Below are 24760 nucleotides of genomic sequence, written 5' to 3'. Positions count from 1 at the left end.
TACCAACCTGCATGTCTTCCAGCTGTAGTTTGAGCTGCCTTCTTTCTTCCTGTCTCTGCTCCTGCCTGGAACACACCAGCTGGGTGAAGCTGTGCTGCTGCTGTGGCAGGCGCTGCTTTCTCTTATTCTCCCTGTAGACCTCACCGACTCCAACCATGCCACCCCGCGAGCCAGGGGAGCTCAGCAGAGAAGAGGGGCAGTCGCTCCGGCTGTGACTGCCGGTGCTGTGGCCGTTGCCGTCGCCTCTGTTGTCGTTACTGCTGTTGCTGTTGTTGCTGCTGTTCTCATTTTCGCGGTTGCTCTCTTGGTTGTGGTCGCCGGCATTGGGTCGGACCAGCGGAGAATGGCTCATGCCGCGGATGATGTTTTCCACACGGGCGCGCTTGGCACGAAGGTGCTCGTCGGACAGCCGGTCCAATTCGAAGGAGGAAAGGGAGAGGGGCTGAGAGGGAGCGTGGGAGTTGAGACTCGTAGGAGGGGGTGGCCGCCCGAAGGAGGAGGAGGAAGATGGAGGGGGCAGAGGAGGCCCAGGAGAGAGGCAGTCAGACGGGCTGTCCCGATCACGGGAGGAGTTGCTGCAGGCATCCTCGGCCTGGATCTCTGAGCCTCCACTGGACAGAGCACCACTCCCCTGTGATGAAGGACAGCAGCACTGACTTAATAACAATGAATAATTTAACAGATCCATGAAGGAGGACTTAAGACTACATTCTTGGTTGATTGGAAGGGTAAAAAGAGAGAAAGATTCAATGAAACAGTGTCTAAATAGTGACATTTATTCATTTTCTAACTACTTGCTGTTTCTCTGTACCTGAAAACCCGAGTCACTGCCTCCGTTCTTCCCCATGTTGTTTTTCAAGAGCTGAGAGATGATCGTAGCCCCAGGGAAAGGCATTATGGCGTCCTCGTACGAGTTCGCCCTCTTCAGCAGCTTTCTCAGAACGTTCGACTTCTCGCCGTCACCGTTGGTTGCCCCGTGGCTGTGACCAACCAGCGAGCAGTCGCCGTCCTGATCGGGGCCGTGGGATTGGTTCATTCTGTCGAGCAGGGTGTCCCTGGCGCGGGCGAATATCGCGCTACCCACAGTCCTTTTCACCCCGATGTCAACACGTCGGCGCTTGGTCTGTCTTGTTAGGAGGGTGGTGCTGTCATGATCAGGCATCACGCAGGGCAGCTAAGCAGACATGACCAGGGGTCCTCACAGACACACGCACACAGGATCAGAGGAGTTACCTGATCAACAACAACAAACACGAGGAAACACCTTTTACTGGCAGTTAATGAAACTTCTCATTTCCACCTCTGATCTGTCTTACGTGGCTCCGGTTTTACAGACAGGAAGGATCTGAAAGAAACCCACTCGCTGAAATTGGTAATTATATTTAAAGACAAAAAATTAGTGGCCTTCTCTCCAAAAAAACCTTTCATTTTGAATTAGAAAATTACACTAACATAGTAAATTTAACACATTTTAGAGACACTGGATGATGACAGGTAATAAAAAAGGAATCTGCTGTTAAAAAAAACAAGAAAAAACGATCTCTTGCGTCTTTATGAAGCATCAGAGAACACAATAATTAAAGGAATTTAAAGAAAAAGAGGAGAAGCTCTTTTTTTTATTGATCTAACACTTGGAGAAATACAAAAACAGGACACGGTTCATTTCTTGACCAAAAGCCAAGGGAACCACAGCGAGAAACAACACACTCTTTAAAATAGTTCAAGGAGATATTCCCGCAGAGAAGTAACACCTGCCTGTAATAACCAAAATAATTTCCCATTTCCTCCTCGTCTCCTGAGGGCTAACCTTGATTTCTGCATCTTGTGAGGAGCTGTGAAGAATTGACAAGCTCTCTCGTATTGTCAGAGGGCATTCAACTCCACTGTGAAGAAAAATAAACCCATTTTTTCCCCTCACTTTATCATCTTCCTGATTTTTTTTTCTGCTTCTTTTTGATTTGGAAGAAATACATTTTTACCTTGTATTTTCCGAAGGCAGTGAATTTAGTTGTTTGTGAACTTATTTTATTCCCCCTCCCCCCCGAAAAAGTTATTAACACATGCTGTGTGAGCTCAATAATTAAAACTGGGTTTCTCATGCTGCCATGTGTGAGTGGGGCTTATCTGCTATACGGCAAACACAAAGAGGGGCATGCACAGTGGCCGTGAAAGGTTAAGTTTCTCTGCTGAAGCATTGGAAACACCCAGAGCTTTCACTACCTGTGCAATGGGTTGCTTTTCATTCCTGGAGAAGTCGCCTCATAGCTGAATCACACAAAATGAGATGCACATGAGTGCAAACCACAAAGTTTGCAGACTGTGCAGGAAAAAAAAAAACAATTAAAAAATTTCAGCTCGTCTGTTTTCAAGCAGGTGCAAATTGTTTGCACTTGTACCTGCACTGGTGAACACAGACAGCGTTTCCCATGTTACGTGTTTGCATCTGTTTTGCAAAGGATTTCAGTTTCTAAACTAGGGAAATGATTCACAAATTAAGAGTGTCCAGCTTTACAACAACAGTTCCGCAACTCGTACATCGGCCAGAAACGGGTATGATTTCAGGCCCATCTGCAAAATACACTCAAACACTGCTGCAGAAAGGATTTAAAAAGACTAAACACACACACACGCATACGCTCGGAGAAACAAGATGCTTTTGCATCAGTCAACAACAGCCGATCAAAGCAGACCCCTGTGTTCCTGCTGGGGCCATTACCAAATGAGAATGGTTAGTTTGAATATGACTTATGCCAGTTCTGCTGCTGTTAGGTGTTCAGGAAAAACACGTCCCCTCAGCACAGAGCAAGGGACTGACCCAGATACACACACTAACACACACTACACACTACAGAGCATGCATGCATACACACATTGGTCTGTGTTTGCATTATTGGTTCTTCAGCATTACTCTGTGCAGAGGTCTGTCACACACACACACAGGGACACAAACAGTTTACATTAGTGAGGTCCAAAGAGCTCGACAACCTATTTTGAAACTGGCGTCTTAGTTCAAGTTGAGAGTGTCACTCTCAACAGAAGACAGGGACACCTCAGAAATACACAGCAGCTCCAAAGGTTCATCTACTCACAGATGAATTTTAATAGAAGTTGGATGAACTTTTCTTTTTTTATTTTTTTTAATGAGCTTCTGTTGAAGGTGAGGTGGAGAAAAAGGAGATGTGAGAGTGTTTGCGTGTGTGTGGCTTTTTTGGATCAAAACTGAAACTTTTGTTTTAATCTGAAATTAAAGGGCAGGAATAACTGGCTCTGTAATTGAGAACTGAAATGGGAAGTTAGTGATTAATACGTGTAAATGTTAGACTTCAATTCACAAAGGAATACAAACCTAAAACTGCCGTTTAAATACCTTTGCCTTCACAATTTAAATGTAATAGTTCCAAGTCATAAATGCTCACAAAACAATTAAATATTACACTTGTTTTTTTTTCCTTCTTTTAGTTCGTTTTGTCTCGATTGAGTTAAAAACGCGGAAAGCTTAAAAAGTGAAGGCGATCACAGCTTGTTGCTGCAGCTCGTTGTGTGCGCTCTGAGCGGAAAGCGAAGCCGTGCACAGTCCGAGGGGGAAGCAGGCTGTGGACGACACTTACACCGAGATCTTAGTCATATTCCAAACAACCATTAGCCCAGGATCATGACATGACACGGGCTTTTCCACTCACCCCGCCGTTTATTCTCTCAGTTTAAAGTTTGGAACCGGAAAAAGATCAAAGAGAGAAGAGAGAAACCCGCCCGCGTTTGGCTTTAATTGCAAAACTGATAACAATAAACTGGATTTTTACCCCTTCAAAAATAAAAATTATCCATCAACCTGCCATAAAACGCGAAAGAAGGGAAGGTGTGTGCGCGCGCACGCGCTGACAAAACCAAATAAAACCAAGAGTCTGATTTCAAATTTCAAACAAACTTTCATGTAACATTTTTTTTAAAAGTCCTTCCTCACAGTCGGCCTCTTTTTTTCTTTTCTTTTCTTTTGTTTTGTTTTTCAGCAGAAGCAGATTGTAAAACAGTCCCGAGATTAAACCGAGCCATCTGGATCGAAGCTGTGAGGCAAAAGATGTCCACGAACTGGAGGCAGTGCGAATGAAGTTGCACTCGGGTTATTCACAGCCACGCGTGTTCCTAACAGGCAGTAAACACAAACACGGAGAATAAGAGTTTGTACTTACTTCTCTCTCTCGAGCCTTTCTCCAAGTCGCTCCGTCGAGAAGGGGAGAAAAAAAAGAAACGGGAGGCGAACACGAGAGACAGATCCGCGCTCGCCGTTGAGATCAATGCCGTAATTTACTACGGCAAAGTGGAGACGTATGCAATTGCATGCACGCGCGCGGGCGTGAGCGTGTGTGTGTGTGGGGGAGAGAGAGGGAGACAAGAGAGAGACGCTCGCGGAGAAGTGTGCGCACGATAGAGAGCGATAGGAGAGATGCGGAGAATGAGAGAGAGAGAGAGAGCGAGACGGAGAGAGAGAGCGCCGCTCTCCTCCCGGGATGGGAAGTGTTTAGTATCGAGCGCACCCGCACCGTCCGGCACTCCTCGGCTCGTCTCTGACCGACGGCAAGACTCTCAGTGAAGAAACAAGAAGAGACGCGCGTGAAGGATACGTGAAGACGCTGCGTCACCGGCCGACACAGTGAGGTAATGGCTCCACCTGACCAATAAGGAAGGGGGGCCGGGGACGGTGGATTTTATTTATAAGGAGCCCCGCGGTTAACAGCGCGCTCCCAGAGCGAGGAGAGGAGAGAGGAGCACGCGGAGGGTAAACTGAAAGTCAGTTTCACCAGTCTTTCTCCAAAAGTTCCTTTTTTTTAGTTTTTCTAGAATAAATCTATACTTTGAGTTCAATCTAAAAGGCAAACTAAAACGTGACTTTTATTTGATTAAATATGGTTAATAGCAGGATTTAAAAATAATTTGCTATTCAATAAAAAAAAGAGTTTGAGTGACAGCTGGTTTGGTGCTGGATGTTCTCAGCTGTGTCATTAACGTTTCAATAAACACTGGCTTTAATTCGTTTAATGTTTCTTTGCGTTTATTTTACTGCTTAAAAAACAAAACAAAACATTCATTTTCAGCTTTTTGTCCATCTTTAATTGCGCGTGCGCAATCGGAGACCTCTGTGCCGCTCGGCGTAAAGAAAGTTACCGAGACTCAGACAAACACCCCGCTGCTGCTGGTTGATGGGAAAACTCCCTTCTTATCCAGAGATCAGAGGTCAGGAAACCCCTGGAGCTGCGAGGGAAGCGCTGTTGCTCAAGGGCGCTTCAGCAGAGCAGAGGCTTAAGAGCTGGAGGACTGTGCTTGTGCCAGTGTCTGTCCTCCAGCAGGCAGAGTTGTAAATAAAACAGAATAACGGGGGGAACATAATATTTCTAAGCTTAAATCACGCACGTGGGCCTTTAAAAAGCCACGAGCTGCTCACAGATCCAGGAGATTCACCCAGATTTGAACCATCGCTTTAAAGCTTTTAGATTTTACTGCGGTTTTTATGTGAGAGGTGTAAATTATTTGCAGAAGGAAAAATCTGTTGGAGATGTGTGTTTGCTACTGCCGTCACGTTCCTGCAGTGTGGAGGTTCACGGAACTTCACTGACCGTTTCCACAGATCAGACCAGTAAATCCGAATCACAAGAGGTTAATGAAAAACACCAGTGATTTTTTTAAGAGTGTCAAAATGAGTCTTTTAATTTTATACAGTGCGTATTAAGCTGTTTGGAAGTCTACATCATTTCTCAGGGGAGGACTTAAAACTGAATGAAACCCAAGAAAAAAAAGACACACAATTTAACTATTTGGCTTAATAAAATAATAATAATAAAAAACGGTTTTTTTTTTTCGATTTAAAATTTAAAAAGAAAAAACTTCTTAGATTGAGGCGAGGCTCGAGATTCCTGCGCTCTCTTTTTATTACGCGTTACGTGCGTGAAAGATTTCCTTCTCTAAAAATCCCATCTCCAAAGTTGCCTTTTTAAAGGTGCTTTTGAGAATCCCGCCTTTTAATTTCCCCCCAGAATTAAACCTCAGCGTCACTTAACTCAATTAAAGAAGTGGACATTTCCGTCGTGGCGCAATTATTCAAAGCGCTCTGTGGCAGCTTCATGATGCAGAAAACAAACAAATATTAAATTACAAATCAGCGAGAGGGAGAAAAAAGAAATCCCCCCTGAGGAGACACGAGTGTGTTTCGTGCCATGCGGGTTGTCCTCGCGTGCAGAGGCATTCAGGGCCTCTTATTTCATTTTTTCTTTTTCTAATGATCGGCTGCCACATTATTAAGCACAAAGAGAAACGGCAGCTGAACTTCACCAGAATACAGCACACAGATCTCCTTTTTTTAAACAACCCCGCCACTCTCCCTCTCTCTCACACACACACACTTAACAATAAGCTGTAAAAGCTGTGACCTATTTGAGCCACGGCGCACTGGGTGATGCCATTTAGAAGTTCGCTAACTTCCACATTATTGTTTTGTCTTAAGAAAATGCGCACGCGAATTTGCGCCAATCTGGGAGACCCGGACACAGGCGCAGAAAGTTGAAGAGATAAGGAAAAAAAAAACCCTTTAGCCTGTACCAAAAAAATAAAATACTAATAAAATAATAAAAATCCTCAGTGTGAGGCCAGAATAGGTGGAGAATAATGATCTTATCTCACAGAAGAGGAGGGGACGGTGCTGCTGCTGAAAACTGTAAACAGCGGGAAAAGAAGAAAAAAAAGCCAAACTGAGAGAAGCTGATGTTAAATTTCAAATACAATAATTAGAAATACTAATATAGTAATACAAATATATTTTTTTAATAAAGCGCGTCGTGGTAATGACGTGCTGTCATTTAAACCCACAGCAGTAACACAGAGACGAAGCATGTTTCTCACTGCGATGGGTTGAAAATAAACGCTTTAATGTTTAACTCGCTGACCTCCCTTTTATTTACTTGCCTGATGTGGCGATGACCCCCCCCAAACTCGTGTCTGTTGTGTGCGCGCCTGGTGCTGGAGCGAGAGAGCAGGAGCGCGCAAACGGGCGAGAAGACTCAATGAGGGAGAGAGAGAGACGGACAGCGAGAGACTTGAGTGAAACAGAGAGAGAGAGGGGGGATAGGAGGTGGAAGTTGTGTGAACTGTGTGAAAGAGAAAGTGTGTGTGTTTCGGTCACGGTCAGTCACCATGATCAGTCTCTACAGTTTACTCAGTACATCCCAGTGTGACCTTACAACCCAAACAGCAACACTGAGGCTTTTAATCAAACTGACCCCACTGCTCGGCTTTTTGTTGTTGTTTCTGGGGGTTTTTTAGGATTTAGCCAAAGAGCCAAACTGACTGTCCAAACACAAGTCGTGGTCAAACAGCCCACAGTGCAAGTCACCTTTAGAGCTCAGATCCACAGCAGGAAAGGGAAATAGTTGAAAACACCAGAGGGATCAGAGTCTGCAGGCGCACACGTGGAAGAAGCTCCAACATGTTAAAGCTGGCTCTGTGAGTCACAGCACAACTGTAGTTTTAGTTGTCGTCAAAGAGCAGCGAGTACACGTCTTTAATGTGAGAGGTGACGCTAAAGAAGAAGCAAACTGTTGCAATAAATGGAATTTACCACAGGTCCAGATTTGGAAGGAAAAAGTGATGCTTTTCTTTTTGGCACTAAAGAGGAACCTGCGTTATCTCACACGCCTCAGACAGTTTTCTCCCAGTTCCACTTTTCTGTTTCAGCCACAGACTGAAGAAGCGGCGACATCAGATCTGCTGCTCAGTGCGCTTATCTTAGATCTTGAGATCCAAATTATGTACAGAAGAAGGGTGTGGGTGGAGTGGGGACACACACACAACAGAATCTTTTTCTCTGCACTTTAAGTAGAGAGGTAGATTTTTTCTAGCAGCAGTTATTAAAGGTGCATCTGGAGGATTTGCTGCAGTGGCTTCGGCTAATGTCGCTAAAAACAGCATAATCCCTTTTTCTTCCAAATAATACTTGAATGTCATCAAAAGTTCACTTTGCTAAAAGGCTTGCTATGTCATGTAAGGACTCCTTATGTGCACACACACACTGGCACTGTGTCTTTTTGCAAGAACAAGATATATGTGGATTATCATCACGCTGAAAAAATACACAAAAAGGGAATAATGAAAATAGAAGGGCATAGTGAGGGAATAATGATAGGCCTGCTACTGATGGAGGTCTGGAGGTAAAGACAGATGGATGCAGAGGTTTCTCATTCTGTCCCCCCCTCCTCCTGACGCACTCTTTCTCTCTCCCTGTCCTCACCCTTCCTCTCTTTCTCCTGTCTCTTTTCGTCTGCTCTCCATCAAGATGCCATTATTCAGGACATTAGCGAAGAAGAGCTAAAAGCTCTCACTGTCGAGGAGGGTCCCAGGGTCCTTTCTGAGAGAGCTCTGATGCAAACGCACACACAGGCACGCGAGCACGAACGCACACTTTGACTACAGAAGTAGCGTATAGTATAGGTGAAGAGGTAAGAGGTGGTGAAAAGGTCTTATTGCAGACATTACCAGGTATCTCGGCTCCTCTACTCTCATCTGTGAGCAGAAACACAGACATTAGCTGGCACAAAGGAAACGAACAGTGCTCAATAAAGCAACACACGGTGTCCCCGCGGGTCTATTTATACTTGTGAACTTTCTGATCTTCTCTCTCTTTGCTTTGCTTTCCACATGTTTTCTTCATCCTGCCACTCGTAATGCATCTAAAAATATTCAAAGTTGCACCAAAGTGAGCAAATCAGGAACAATGTTGATGCATTTATCATTATTTGCTTTATTCTACTCATCAGGTAGACTAGAAATGATGCTGACAGCCTTAAATGTGTCATAAACGGTTGGATACCTTCAGTTATTTCTAATTTGAATGCTTTAATTATGTCTTTAGTTCAGTTTAAATCAAGGAAAATACAAATTCCAACATGATAACGTGTAACAGGCATGCCAAACACATTTGGACCAGACCAGTGAAACTCCCACTTCCACACTGTAAAGAAGAGACATCTTTAATATGAGAAAAAAAATCATAAAACATAAAACTGTAATCATAAAACTGAAAATGCCCTGGTTGTTTTGTTTGTTTGTTTTTTCTTTGAATGCATTGTTTAAAAAACACATTTTTATAGTAGATAGTGGGATAATAGAACCCTTGCTGTCATTTATTTGTTTATCTATATGAGCTATATGAGCAGTCTTTATCAGAAGAAAAAGCTTTAAGACTTATGAATAATACAGTTATAAGGCCAACATTTATGCCCTACTTCACATTTTCCAAAGCAGTCACACGGGCCGGTTCAGAGTCTTTGTCACCCCTGATGTATTAGACAGTTATTTGTGAAATGGGGCTCCCCAGAAGCTAACCACAGCTTATTTGTATGGGTCCAAAGATCAAATAATATACTGCAAATACAATGTAGATTTTCATGTTATCCTAAATCACTAAATATCCTAAGATTAGACTAGGAACTGTTGTTTTAGATGTTTAGATGTTAACATTTTTAAATTGCTTTGTTCTAAGTTTGTGGTTGTCTACACTAAAACTTACACACTTAACTTTGTGTTTCTTTTGCTTCAAAAGTTGCTTTTTTTCCTCATGTAGCATGTGTGAGAGGAACAACATGTTGGAATAGGCTCACAAAGTTGTTTGTCCAGTCTAAATACTATATAAATACATTATATTCTGTTAGCCTCAGGAGATTGTAACCACAGAGAAGAGGATCAAACTTCAGGAATCAGATGGCTGACTAAAACTTGTCCCGAGTTCGCAGAAACAAAAGGTGGAAGTAGAGTAACTGTGCAATGTTAAAATCCCATGTGTACTTTTATAGTTGTAGATTGAATAGTTACAAGACTTGATGTACTCGACTGCACCAATTAAAATGCTCACGTAGCTTCAGTTACTTCTGCACTGAGCAGCTGCCAAACTCTGAAGTTCTACAGATCTTACAAGGGAAGCCGCTTAAAATCATAAGCTGGTAGAGGGTTTAGTGTTTTAGAACACATGGACTTGTGGACGTGATATCTATTGCAAAATGTGTTCATGTGTGGAACGACATATAATCAGTACAGGGTGTATCAAAAAGAATAATCTGATTTCAAAAGGTTGTATTTTTTTAAGGAATAAACATAAAAGCATGTGGTAAATGTTAAAATACATGGTGGAATATAAAGCTTTACATACAAAATGTGTGTCAAATTGTCCCACAGTTCTGTGAACATGTCTGAAGCCACTGCAGTTGTTATGCTACCAACCGGAAGCATCGTGAAACTCACGTATCCGGTTTTTCTAAAAGTGTTTGGATTGTTCCTGGTGAACGGCTGCAGCATTAAAAGCACAGCAGACGATTCTGTTAGATAAACCCTGTGTGTTACACATAGTTTTAACAAACAGATGAGTGATGGGTAAAATATAAAGTAGAAATATATAGGAACATAAAGGCAGACAACATCAAGCAGCGAACAAACGCAACACTGAATTTCCCTGTTTCAGGTAGCATCGCGTTAAAGCTTCTGTTCCTGTAAATACACGCGCAAAAAAGCTGAAGTAACAAACATAATATGTAAAGCATTACTTTTTAAGTATTAATTTTTAAAGTTCATATCAAATCGATTTGATTTACATACACTGTAAACCTCAATGCTTACATAAATTAAGTGACGATAAAAAGCAGTCCTACTGACTCAAATAGTTTATCAAACATTTCCTTCTATTTGAGTTAGTTCAACGTATTATTCATGATCAGCTTCAACTATTTTGCATATTGTGCTACTAAATAAAGTTCTAACCTTTTCGGGTTTACACACAGGCGGGTGGACAGTGAGCTAAATTAGGAAACATCCAGAAAGACAGAAACCTAATTGAACCTTGATGTTTTCAGGAAGCCGGTGCGGAGACAAAAGTTTTCTGCTTATGCATGACATAGTCATATACACACTGTCATGCTTAGTGATACAGAAGCTAGTGGTTGTGCTGTTAATTATATTAGCTGTGGTGATTGGAGCAGATGTTTAGAAAGAACTGCAGCACAAATAACAATGCATTATCTGCTATAATGAATTAGAAACCGATTTGATAACACTTGCAACAGAACCAGTCTGTGTTAAAATGATTACAGTCGTCATAAGTAGCGCAGGGGGACCATCTAATAAGATTTTTAAAGAATAGCTGCATGTTGCGATTGAAGAGCACAACCATCAGCAGCCAGTGCTGCGTGTGTGTGTGTGTGTGTGTGTGTGTGCTGCAGTAACCCTGATATAACTTCCACCACAGCTCCAAAAGTTTGTTTTTGCAATTAATTTTCAAACTGGCTCTTTCCTAACTTTTCCTAATTATTCCATTTTGTGAGCTCAGGGGAATCGAGGATTTTCATAATTCATCCTCCTCCTTACCCCTCGTTTTTTTTCTTCTTCCATCACAATTACTGTAGTACAAAACCATCGAAATTATTCATCTGTTCCTCTTTTCAATTTACCATTCTTTCTTTCAGTCCCAGTAATTCATGTGTGTTCTTTCTTTTTATCAGACCTATGGAGCCTCTACGCTGCTCATGTATTTATTCATGCTTTTCTGCCTCTGATGAGCAACATGGACGAAGCTGAATAGAGGCGCTGTGTATGTGTGCATGTGTGTGTGTGTCTGCGTGGAGCTTCGCTGTAGACCTTCTCCATTGTGCCGATTCTAAGAGAAGGTCTTAATCTAGCCACCGCCATTACCGCTGCTGAGACCTCCAGCCTCCAGCTCCTCCCCTCTTGTCCTGATGTTGTGCCCAGCCACGAAGGCCCTTTAGTGGGTCGACTGGCAAGCCAGATCAGGGTCTTGGGTCTGGGACTTGGCCTGGATCCCCGGTCCTCATCCTCCAGCACCAACGCCCTCTGCAGCCCCACAATGAAGCCTCCATCCTGGCCTGACTTGGCCCCAGAAGCTGCCTTCTTGGCTTGGTGCCTGGATGGATGGAGAGGAGGGGGGAAGAAAGCCTGTAGCTGGATGTGCAGTGGAGTGAGGAGAGGTGGAGAGGCTAACAATGCTATCAGAGAGCTGGCGTCCGTCTCTCAGACACACACCCGCACACACACAGACACTGCTGTGTTTGTCTTCATTTATCAGTGCTCTTCACACATAAATGACAACAAAAGAAGAAAGGGGGTAAGCGGAGTAGAGAGGGTCAGAAAGAGGAAAAAAGAGTGAGAGGAAAAAGTGGCAGCAAAAAAGAGAAACAGAGATGCTTTAAAAAGATGGATAAGGGAGAACAAACGGTAAAGGCAAAGACACAGAGGGGGAAGGCTGAAGAGTTAAACCAACAGAAAGAATTCATTAAAAAAAGAGAAGAAAAGAAAATGGAGAGTGGAGAAGAAGAAACGGCGAATAAAAGAATGGCAAAAAAAAAAGAGGCAGCAGTGCTTTTCGCCAGTCTGTTGGCCGAAGCCTCTGTGACATTGTGAGGCCTTCTGGATCCCCATGGAAACAAAAATCAACATGTTTGCCTGAAACGCTTTCATTAACACCTTGTAGCTCAGCCAAAAAAGCACGATGAGGGACGAGGAGGTGCAGAATAGAAAAATCCCAGCACAAATAATGCAAACAAACAAAGGATAAAAAAGACAAAAAAAAGAGCAAAAACAAACTTAGTAAAAGCAGTTTTCTCTCTTCCTTTCTTACCCTTTTTCAGATCTGCCTATTGACCCGTGTCATTTTGCAAACAATGTAACAGGCAGGCAGACTTTCAGGATGTTTTGAGTCGCCATCACTTTGGGGATCAAACTACCCTCGATGTAATACCATGGCCATATTTGCATGGGGTATTATAATGATAGCCCTTGGCACATTAGAATAAGCTCTGGACAGGGACAGAGGCTTAAACAAACAGTTGGGATGAGTTTGTTGACTTTTTTTCTTTTTATTTAATAAAAAATCACAACAGATAAAAATGAATTAACCTCTCAGTGTTTCTTTTATCTCGTGCACATCGCTATTCGAAGCCGTTTTTCAGTCATTTAGCAGATGTGGGTGGGGAGGGGGGCAAGAGAAAACACGAAGCAGACATAACTAATTACATTTTTTTTTCTTGCATTTCATGTAAAATTATATAATTATAATAAATAAAATGTAGTGGTAATCTGAAATGTCACGCTTGGTTCCCCAGCATAAACAGGAAGCAAGCTGAGTATAATCAAGCAAGGATAAAAGTAGGACATCTGTGTGTGTGTGTGTCTATAGTCAGCATGGCTCTCTCTCTCATACACACACACACAGGAAGAGAAATAGAGCGAGCTTTGGCATGGCGGCAATCAATTAAAGCTTCCTCTTCTTCTCTACTTTAATTGAAATTGAATAACATAGGGTTTACCTCCCGCCCCTTTTACCGAGCACGCAAGGAAAGGCCTCGGGCTGATCCGAAGCAGCCCGGCGCTCTCATTTACCCAGAGAAGAAGTTTGGGGTAAAAACATGGCCAATAATGGGGTTCTTAGGTTATTAAACACAGCAGCATGGGCACTCATGAAACTATAACACACATAAGCTGAATTAGCACGATAGTTAAATGGTAAAGCTCAGTGTAGCTGAAGTAAACGTGTCTAGAAGGAATTCTTTTAAGACCGTGACTGATGGTCACATCATTACCAGCGCCGTGACTCCAGTTTTTTAAATTTATTTTTCTATGTTGGCCTTTTTATTTTACTACAAACTTTACTGCATATCTATCTATCATAATATAGTAGCTACTTTGACAGTGATTAATGGCAGCGCTGATGACACTGATAGTTGCTTCATTTAGGAAACACTGCGACCAATTTACAGAGTTATGTTTTCCACATTGCTTTTAATTCCAGCCTCATTTAGCATGTGGAATTATATTAATCTGATCAGAGGGATTTGTTGCAGGGTCCCATGAAATTTTTTATTTAATCCAAGGATATTTGAATTTATTAATCTCTACATTAATTTCACTTTAATCAGAGAAATTTCATCTAGACAATGAGTTTTGTCTTTCTAAAATTATTAAATAGGAACCTCGTCTACTCATGACTGGAGAATATTCAAGCTACAACAAACATGTAATCAAAATCAAATAATTTCTTTTTGCTGTTTTTTGTGTTTTCTTTTGTTTTTACTGTTCATGTGTGAAGGTTTCTAGATAGTTTCTTCACACTGTCAAGACACCTGGTATAGTTTCTTTACTTATTGATCCCCTGCTGTTTAAATGTGTACCTGGGCGGGTTTAATTCTCAGTGCTGTGGTTTCTCAGAATAACGGTAAGTCCTACTCAGATGTTTAGTTTCCTGAGTTGGGGAGTCTTTCTTTGGATTTTGGTGTTTCAGAAAGAGGTCCCAGCATAGAGAAGAATATGTTGCATTGAGTTTAAAGCACATTTTCAAGAGCTGCTTTCAGTATTTAATGCTTTACTTAACTTGTTGTCAGGTTTATTGCCAATGAATAACTTTTCTAGTAAAGTCTAGGTGACTACATGTGAATATCAAGTCATGCTTACATCCTAATGTAGTATATGAATTTGTACCATTAACCAAAGGTTTTTACAGCCAAATTACTTAAATCAAATTTGTTTTTTCTGTATGACATAAGAGTGAGAAATCACGTGTGTGAAACAAAATTTTCCCATGTCATGTTTAGACCAGTGTTTCCCAACCACTGTGCCGAGAAATGATCAGGTGTGCCGTGAAAGATTATCTGGTTCCACCTGATTAGTACCTTAAGCAATCGGCGTGAGTTATGGGCAGAACAATTACATTCTCTTCCACTAGAAGGCAGTACAACTACCTGCTCTAATTAAATGGGTTGCCAACTGCCAGTAAAACAGAAGAAGATGAAGAAGAAATTACATAATACTAATGCTGCGAGATGACGCAGCTTGTAATAGTAATAGATAAATATCTGAAAAGAAAAAGTAGCCAATCTGACCTGATCCTGGAGAAAATTCTGACCCAGATGAAGGCCCTAGCATGAGTAGTGTTCAGAAGAAAGCAAAAAAGGTATACTGGGACAAACCGAGCCAATTCCACAATACGTGGTGCGTGGGGAAAATTATCAATATGCTTTTTGTGACATTTTTGTTTGGTGGTGTGCTGTGTGATTTTCTAATGTGAAATATGTCCTGTGGTTCCAAAAGGTTGGGAAACACTGGTTCAGACCATGATATTGGTGCATAATATTTGCCTCACCTACTGGACTGGTACTGTGTGTTACCAGATACTGTGAGTTTAGGTATCAGAGTCTGTACAAAGAGAGGCAAAGATGAATTGGTACATCCATAAATGAGACTCTGTGGACACTTTAATGGTTCTAGCAAGAAGTGGAAGTACAGATTAGGTAGGAGAGAAGAGTGGATGGATCGATAGAGGCTATCTTTGAAGGAACAAGTTTAAAAGTCTGGTTTCTGAGTAGAGAAAAAATGGTGTAGATCAATGGCTGTTGCATAGGCAAGATAGGTTGACTCAGATGTGCGCAGATCAAGATTAAAATGAGAACAAACAAGCTGATGGAGTTTGACTGGGATGAGGGCGGAAAGAATAGCGATGCCGAGAAGATGAGTTTAAATTAATACACGTAGACAGGGCAAGAAAAATTAAAAGTGGTTAGCAAAGAGACCAGAAAGTAAAAGAAAAACTGAGAGATAGGAACTGAAATAAAGAGCACAAAAAAATGAAAGACAGAGGACTCTGGCAAGCTGTGATTTCCCGGTAAGAGTTAGCTCTTCATCTGCCGGTGAACCCAGCCCTTCAGTAGAACAAAGCCAGCTCACACGGCACCCATCTATCGTCCATTTTTCATCTCCCTGTTTTTTCCACATGCAAGAGATCTCCCTCCCTCCCTGTTTTACTCTTTCTCTGTGACACAGTGGGATAACCCTCACCCTCACAACCTCGCACCTCCCCTACTGATTCACACAGATTCACGAATAGCGCACAGACAGACACACACGCACACTTTCTTTGCCAGATGGACACGCACCTTCTTCACATTCCCTTTTTGTTGAGATTTTGCGACAGTGTGTCGTTGATCGTGGGGTCAGTTTTCCACCATGTTTCCGGTGGGTATTTTCCTTCTTGTCACAGTGATGTTTAGACTTAAGTTTTGTGAGTCCCACCCTCGACTCACCGCCCCTGCTTCCACCTCTGTCCACCTCTCTCCCTCGCTACAGGTTGGGAGGTGGTGTGCTGACTCCGCCACCTGCTGTCTGATAGTACATAAACAAACGAAACACTTATTTCCTCCCGAGCCAAACCCCGCAATCACGGCGCCAGTAAAACCTCACACTCCATTTACCTTCAGTGCAGGTGACTGAGCTGGGCACGGTGTGTTTGTGTATGAGTATGTGTGTAAGGGTATGTGTGTGTGTGTGTGTGTGTGAGTGTGAGTATTTGCGTGTATATGTGGGGAAGATTGGAAAATATTGCAGTGGTAGATGGAAAACTTTTAATATCATGAGTGAAAAGAGATATTAAGAGTAAAAATAAGAGTAAAAGTACAGATGAATGAGAGGTTAATTAGAGACAGAATAATATATGAGGCCAGTAAAATGTGGACATGCCTTATCTGTAGCCATTTTTATGGTTTTGACAAGTTTGTATCCACTGATTAAGGGGAATCCTGAAGCAGATAATGTAAGAGCTGGAAATGTTGTTTGATCCCACCTAGTGACTGGAATGAAGTGTTTATTATTATTGCACATTAAAACTATATAATAATATATAAATAAAATAAAACAATAAGAGTATGAAGAGGAGACACACATGACTGGGTTTTCAGGGGACCCTGTTCACTTCAGAAGAAGTATTGCATTCTTTTATTTGCAGCGCCTGAGATTTCTGATGAGCCGGGAGAAGAAACGTGTGGCTCTTTAGGCACCTGCACCACTTGCCACAGGGTATGAGGTTGAGGAAGTGCTGTCCAGGGTGGAAAGGGGCTTTGGTTATTTTCTTTGCCCTGCTGAGGCACTGAAAGCTGGAGATGTCCCCGAGCGAGGGCAGTTGGCAGCTGATGGTTGATAGCCCTCTGCACAGTTTTCCAGCTTACCACACTGTGATGCAGCACATCTGTACACTCTCACTGATGGAGATGTAGAAGGCCACTAACACCAGACTTGAGATGTGGTCTCTGATGAGGATTTTTCACTACTGCTGTAAAGTTGGCAGACCCCAAGAGATCATTCACGAGACTCCCGTAGTCTTTGACCATCACCTTGGTTTTGCTGGTGCTGAGTGCCAGGTTATCTGCAGACCACCACACAGACACCTTCTGTATCTCATCTCTGTACACTGACTCATTGCCTCCAGATGCGACCCCAGCTGCAGTAGAGCATTTAGCAAATTTAAGAAATGTGTTGGTAAAGTGCTGCAGCAAAGGACTCAGCAACTGTCCATTTGTGAACAGTTGGTAAGAAAGTCTTTAATCCAAGCAGAGACAGCCAGATAGCTTGTCATCCATTATATGGGATGATTATGATGAAGGAGGGAGTGTAATCAACAAAGAGCATTGTGACATAGTTCCCTGGGTATTCTAAGTGGAAGGCAATGGAGATATGGACATACGGGTCAAAGTTAGGTAGTTGTTTAGGCTGTTATAATTATACCGGTTGACTTGAGACAAGATAGGATGGTAGCTCAAGTCAGGGAAAGATTGAAAATCATGGTTCAAACCCCTGATAGCCTGTCAGCACAAGCTTTTAATGTCTTGCCAAGTACACCATTAAGTCCTGCAGCTTTTTTTGTATTCACCATCAATCAGCTTTGTGTGTGCAAAGCAACCCTTAGCTGGGAAACTGAACCGTTAGACCAACTCTGAACCATCCTTATAACTGTGGAAGCGGTATGGGCTCTGTAGGGTTTGTATGCCTTACATTGGAATAGGTGTGGTCCAGTGTGTTCTTCTTCCTCGTGGGACGTACATGTTATTGAAATTTGGGAAGCACAGTTTTTAAGCAAGCTTGATTAAAATACCTAACATCGATGTGCACTCCCTCTGGGTGAGCTTGCTGTTTTCTGCTTATAGTTTTGTACAGATGGGAAAGAGATGTGTTAACGTTAGCATCAGGTGCGATATATATACAGCAGTTATGGTTACTGCTGTGAGCTCTCTAGACAGCTAGAAGGGTCTACACATGACAGACATTACTTCCAAGTGAGCGGTGGTTGTGAATGATCTTACCGTTAGTGCATCACTCATTATGTACAAGGCCCCCTCCTCTGCGCTTGCTGGAGCCTCTGTTCCTGTCGTAACATTGGGTGGAGCGGTCGGCCAGCTGTACTGTAGCGTCCAGGATGAGTGGCTGTATCCAGGTCTCCTTTATAATTATCTCACAGCAGTCACAAACATAGTAACAGCTATTTGTAGCTCCAGTTTGCTTATTTTGTGGACAAAATAAACGAAATGGTGTTGGTGAGGAAAATGCTTGCAGGGGTAGTGGGGGTTTGTGTGACTGTTTCCTTAGCTTTGCAAGTAGGCCTGCCTTGCATCCTCACTTCTGCCATCTGCGCTACCTCTGAGACCTTACAATCCAGTTAGATTCCAGTGATCTTGCTATGTCCAGTAGTATATTATGAGTCCACTGGAAATCCCTTGTTCCCGCCCTGAAGACAGGAAGTCTGTAACCGGTTCTGTTTGTTTGTTTATTTGTTTGTGTCTGTTAGTTAGCAGTCTGGCATCCACAATTATCATTTTCTAATTTTGTGTGATGGTAAATACCAAAAACAGCTCCAGCTCATTTAACTTTGGTGAAAATTGAGTCAAGGTCACACCAAATGTAAAATTCAGCAAAAACTTATATATTTATATATTTAACTTATATATATATTTATATATATTATTTACAATTTTTTATATGCGGGACCTTGGGGGGACATGAGTACATAGGTTGGTGAAGCATGTGACCTTGTTAGCACCCAGGGTCATAGCTAACCTTGAAAAAAATGTAAAGAAACCATATCAAGTAATGTATCACATGAAAGGGAACGGACAGAGCTTTTCAATACGATGTCCTAAGATTGTGGCCCTTGTCTTTTAGGGGGAGTTGCACTTTCTGAGTGCTCTTGTAATGTTGACATCACAGGTTACTGCCATGCATTTCACCAAAGACACACAAACTCACACATACTATCATCAGAGAGATCACAGTTGCCACCATCATAGGCATGAAACAGACATTTGTTTCATACAAGTCTTAGATTATTTCTTCAGCTTTGCACTTCTAAGTGTTGCATTTCTTCACACTTTGTATTGCATAGTCTTCTAACATGCTGTTCTTTGGGCAATATCATTATGTGGAGAATCAAACATTTTGCTCAGAAACCACGAATAATTGTAACCATACACCATGCACGAAGCAAACGAACCCATGTACCACAGTTCATAGAGTTTGATATGGAAGAACTTGACTTCACTGACTCCTAACCTTAAGCCTGTTTGAGTCCTTTGGGATAAACTGGAGTGCAGACTGAGCCAGGTCTCCTCCCACTAATGCTCTTATCACTCAGTGGGAACAAATCTTGTGTGTATCATGGCCTTGAGACTGGAGGAAATATACTTTGGTGATCATTCTTGTGGCATGCATGATCATGTTACAAAAGGAAATGGTGGTTGCAGACTGGAGGAGGTCACCTTTGACTGCCTGGAAGATGCTTTTGAAAATGTGTGTTTTTACTCAAAGTATGTTCTGTAAAAGATAGCTTTGGTTCCAAAACCTAACTAGAAAAGAAAAAGGTGAAAATAAACAAAACTCAAAGTGTGAAAGTTGCAAACTATTTAATTGGCAAGTCATCTTTCTCCGCCGACTAACAGGCGTTGTGTTGCTGGATGGCAGAAACCAATGGTAAACGGGCATCTCATGCATAAAAAAGCAACAAGTAGGGGTCCTGACCATCCTGGAGTGAGAATGTGTTGCCAACACATATATTCCACATCTTCTTTTGTCCTGCCTTCCTCCCCTCACCACTAACCGGTCTCAACAGATGCCCGACCCTCCCTGAGCCTGGCTCTGCCAGAGGATTCTTTCTATTAAAAGGGAGTTTTTCCTTCCCACTGTCACCAAAGTGTTTGCTCAAAGAGCGTCATCTTATTGTTCTGGTTATTTCTGTATTATCGTATAGCCTTTAACTTACAATACAAAGGACCTTGAGGCGACTTGTGATTTTGCTCTATATAAATCTAAGTCTTTGGTGCAATGTTTAGGTGTCTGCATACTTTCGTTTGTTCAGATAAAGACAAACCCAAATGAAACTAAAACACATGGATATGAGGGAGATGGTGCTGTATCACAAAAATGGCTTGACCTGCTTCTCACCCCTCCATCTTGTTTGTGTACTGGTTTATTTGTTGGAATCAACAACAACAACAACAGCAACCAGCCTCTGTAATTATTCCTTAGTGCTGCTTCACTCTCTGTAATTATACACCCTTACGGTGTGTGTGTGTGTGTGTGTGTGTTTCATGCATGTATGCATGTGTGACGGAAGATGTGCAAGTTGAATACATGTGTTTGTGTGTTAATCTGTGTATACGGTTGTGTTTTGCTGTCCATGCAATAACAATTACACACACATACTGGCCAAAAAGAGACAGAAAGAAAAAAAGGCGGATGAGGGGAGAGAGGGATGAAGGGACAACAAGCTGAGGTCTTTGTTGCTAAATGACAGTGATTCACCATCAGGCCACCCATTTAGTTTGAGTGTGCTGCTCATTTGCCTGTGTGTGTGTGTGTGTACATGCATAAAGAGGAAGCGAGTGTGTGTGCAAAAAAGATGAGAAGATGTGAAATACAGAGGTAGAGACAATGCAGCAAAGAGCGTACGTGGTGGTCTTTCTCAGTGACACCAACCTTCTGGCACACCACCAAACCTCGTGGGTTTTAATGTGTACATAAAAATTAAAAATGGTGTGTTTGTGTGAAAACATCTGGATTTTTTTTTTTTTTGGTTATCTCACATTGGTGTTGTTAAGCAGCTGTGTGTTCATGTGTTTATCCATGACAGGCCCTTTGTTAGTGATAGTGGGCTCGTATCCTCTCATGCACACATTTTTGAGTTTTCTGATTTTGAACATGTCATACAACCGCTCTCACTGGTGGCCTCTTTCAGGGAAATGTTTTGCAGCTTGATTATTTTAAGCATCTTTCTGACTAAAAGAATGATTTTTTTTTTTTATTTCACTTTTTTTATTTTTTTAAATTTACTTGGTCTACAGCTATTTTAAGGGACTGTCACGTCCGGTGTGGCAGACGTGTGGAGTGTAGATAAGGACCCAAGATGCAGACTGCTTAAGTGGTGAGCGAGCTTTATTAACCAAAGGGTGACACAAACGGAGATGAGGTGGACAAAAACCAAAACCTAAGAGTAAACTAAACTGGGGAAAGCTAGGCAAAAACAAATCTGAAACCTTGAAACATGAAACGGAGCTGCAGGGAGAGTAATGCGGCCAGAATACACAGGAAAATGGAGGGGAATAACACAGATGAACCAGCAACGAGGAAGGGTGAACACACACTATAAATACACACCAGTAATCAGGGGATGGGAAACAGGAGGGAAACACACCTGGGAGACATAACAGCTGACGAGGCAGGGGAAACGTAACCAGAACACGCTGACATAAGACAGAGACCTTCAAAGTAAAACAGGAAACACATATGCAAGGACACAGACTAGGAAACGCGGACTTAACACAGGAATAGATGGGCAGAACAGAATAAACACTAAACAGGAGGAACAGAACCAAAACCACAATAATAGAAAACACAAAACGCTGGGTCAAAAGGACCCAGGATCAAAACAGGGACGTTACTTTGTAAAAAGTATTTTTAAAGACACAGAAATATCTTGAGCCACCACTCATTTCTTTATATTTTACTAGGAAAATAAGAAAAAGGTGCAGTGAACATGCAAATGCACATTGAAAAAATGCCGTATATAAGGGAAAAAGCACAGTTTGTGCGATTGTAACAATTTTGAATACCAATATTTTGTCTGACCTCCTTTGTTCTTCATCATAGTCTGAACGCAGCTAACTTTCTTTCTCATGTCTTTAAGTAGTCTTCAGGAATAGTTCTGCAGGCTTCTTGAAGGACATTCAAAGCTCTTCTTTGGATGTTTCTGCCTTTTGTTCTGTTCTCTGTCAACATGATCCCACACTGCTTCAATAATGTTGAGGTCCGGGCTCTGGGGAGGCCAATCCATGACTGACAGTGCTCCACTGTGTGTTTTTATTACATTGGAAGTGTGTTTGGGATCATTGTCATGCTAATAAAATGAAGCTGTTGCCAATCAGATACTTTCCAGATGTTGAATCAAAGTCTGATGGTACTTTTCTGGGTTCATAATTCCATCAATTTTGAGTAAGCACCACTGGGTAAAATGCATGACTGTGTTTTACTGTGATATTCACTGCTGTTCCTCTCTCCTGACCTTAACCGTAAATAATGATAACAGTTTGAACAAAAACATTTCAAATATCTTAGGTCCTATGTCAGGTCTTTGCTCTTTTTTTCCTATTTCTTCAGGACTTTTTTTTTTGTCCTCCACTTGTCCAATTTCCTCAAATTTTTTAAGGACACACTGCACACCACGCTGAGATATGTCAAGTTTTCAGCTAACAGAATCAGAATACTTTGTAAATTATGTAATAACGTTATTAAAACAAACTAACACTCTAATACTAAGTAAAAGATGGAGAAAATAAGTAAGAAAAGTTAAAGTCTGACAAAAAAGCAGGAGGAATTTGGAAATTTGGAACTCATCTTGTTGGTGCAAAAATATTTTTATATATCTGTCAAATGGCGTTATTGTTGGAATTTTAGATATACTAAACTACAGAAATGGGACAAAGTATTTATTTTTTGACAGGTTGCTAGTAACAAAGTGTCTAAAGATACAATTTAAAAGTTGTCTGTTATGTGTAGACACAACACTGCTTAAATTAGGTGGCTTTTTTATACTTGAATGAATCCTAGGTCAGTGTTAGGTGGCATAAGAAGTAAGTTGATCTAACAAACTTATGCACTTAATTCCCATTTGCCTAAAAAAGTGATTGGTGGTTTAAGACAAAGCACAGTACTGTAAATAATGAGATAAAATTAAAAAAAAAAAAAAGAAGAAAAATGGTTGTCACCCTATAACAACTGGAATCCGGAAAGTTTAGAATTCATGATCAAATGTTATACATCTACTTCATGTCGTTCATCTTACCTCAGGTAAATTCTGCTGAGGCGTTTCCTTGCCCCCTCCAGCTGAGTCTTATTCATTATTAATGTCTGAACATGGTCTCTAAGGATCTGCCATCCATTATTAATGCCTGACAATCTCTTATTTTCTCTCCCAGGATCTCCTTCTGTCCCCCTGTCATACTTCTCATTGTCCCTTCTTCCATCCGCCTGTCCTAGCTTCCATCTGAACCACCGTATGGAGAAAAGCTAATAACAGGTGTGTCTTCCTCCCGCTTCATATCATTTCCACCGCCTCCTCCTCCTCCTCCTCATGTCCTCCCATCTTCAATCTGTTTGTGATTTCTTCTGGGCCACCAGGGCTTTTTGACAAGGTGCTAAATGTGCCAAATGTGTGTGTGAGATTGTGTGTGTATGTGCACCAACTGGGTTAAGGTGTCAACCTGCTAAATAGTGTGTGTGTGTGTGTGTGTGTGTGCGTGTGCATGTGTGTTTCTGTGTGCTTGTGTTAGTGCATGAAGACATCTCACTTCTCTACTTTGACACAAAAAATATACCACATACCACAGGGCCTCAACTTTTACTGAGGTTAGTGGGTTTGAAAATCTTGTCTTAGTAGTACTGTTTTGTTTTCTAGTGTAGCAAATCACTAAAACTGATAAGTCATTTAAAAAAAAAAATCCTGTTTACTTATGCTGATGTAGAAGTACTCGGTGAGGATTCGTTTACATATATAAGCTAAAGTCATTGATCTTTAGTTAGTGAAATGAGTCAGTGTGAAAAAAAGACAGAAAATTACTTATTGTACTACTCCAGATTACTCCAGATCTATCCATATGTACACCTGTCCCCTGAGTGAGCTTCAAACGGGTTGTCAGATTGTACTCTGTGTTGGCATTAACCGCCTCTTGGCTCCACCCATTTTTTAAACTCAGGGTTTTTCTTTTCTCTTCTTTTTTTAATATTTAACACAATACGCTCACAGTTGTGGCTCTCACGCTGAAGTCTGTTATCCTCTTTAAAATTGTACAGATTTAAGTCAGTTACTATTTTACTCATTAGTCACAAGAGTAGAAGGTTCATGATTGTTAACAGGAAGATTAAAAAAAAAACATGTGGTAAGGCTTCAGATTTCCTTAAAGATATCTCCAACTAAACACGGGAGTACACAGAGTACATCTGTGTTACGTTTTAGCCACTGGAACTGATATCACGTCCGCTATACACACTGCCTATAATCTACCAGGCATGCATTTGAGAGACATCCTGGAAACTGCTCTCCAATCTGCATCTTTTAAAATAGCACCTGGTCTACTTTTGACAGGTAAAACTGCACGGAGCAGGTTAAGATACGTAGAAAGTCAGACACGTGAATGGCACACAGATTTTCAAAGTAAAAGAGACGCCGTTCAGGCTAAATGCTTGGCTTCCCTAACCAGCCAGGTGTGAGTTTAAACCACGTGAAGGATGGAGCTGCATCAGAGACATGATGTCAAACACAAACACCAGGGGTCAGGCTCCAAGGAGTTACTCATCGATTATTACTTTCCACATCAACAAGTCCACTAGGGTCCATTTGAGTCTGCTTGGGTGA

The 24760-nt window shown here is 41.7% G+C and overlaps 1 protein-coding gene across 1 annotated transcript in view; it reads right to left on the bottom strand.

Annotated features, from left to right (window-relative positions):
* Positions 1-4877, bottom strand: part of prox1a (prospero homeobox 1a) — a 42058-nt gene extending 37181 nt beyond the window's left edge. Inside the window, exons 1-3 of the mRNA XM_031729615.2 lie at positions 4188-4877; positions 812-1233; positions 8-631 (exon numbers count right to left, since the gene is read on the bottom strand). Coding sequence (XP_031585475.1) covers positions 8-631; positions 812-1162 — 975 coding nt within the window. The 5' untranslated portion in view covers positions 1163-1233; positions 4188-4877. The remainder of the gene's footprint in view (positions 1-7; positions 632-811; positions 1234-4187) is intronic.
* Between the last annotated feature and the right edge of the window lie 19883 nt (positions 4878-24760).

Source organism: Oreochromis aureus, linkage group 23, assembly GCF_013358895.1.
Source record: "Oreochromis aureus strain Israel breed Guangdong linkage group 23, ZZ_aureus, whole genome shotgun sequence".
In the NCBI taxonomy this organism is placed as follows: Eukaryota; Metazoa; Chordata; class Actinopteri; order Cichliformes; family Cichlidae; genus Oreochromis; species Oreochromis aureus.
Note: the sequence above shows the minus strand (reverse complement) of the source record. Positions and strands in the feature narration are given on the sequence as shown.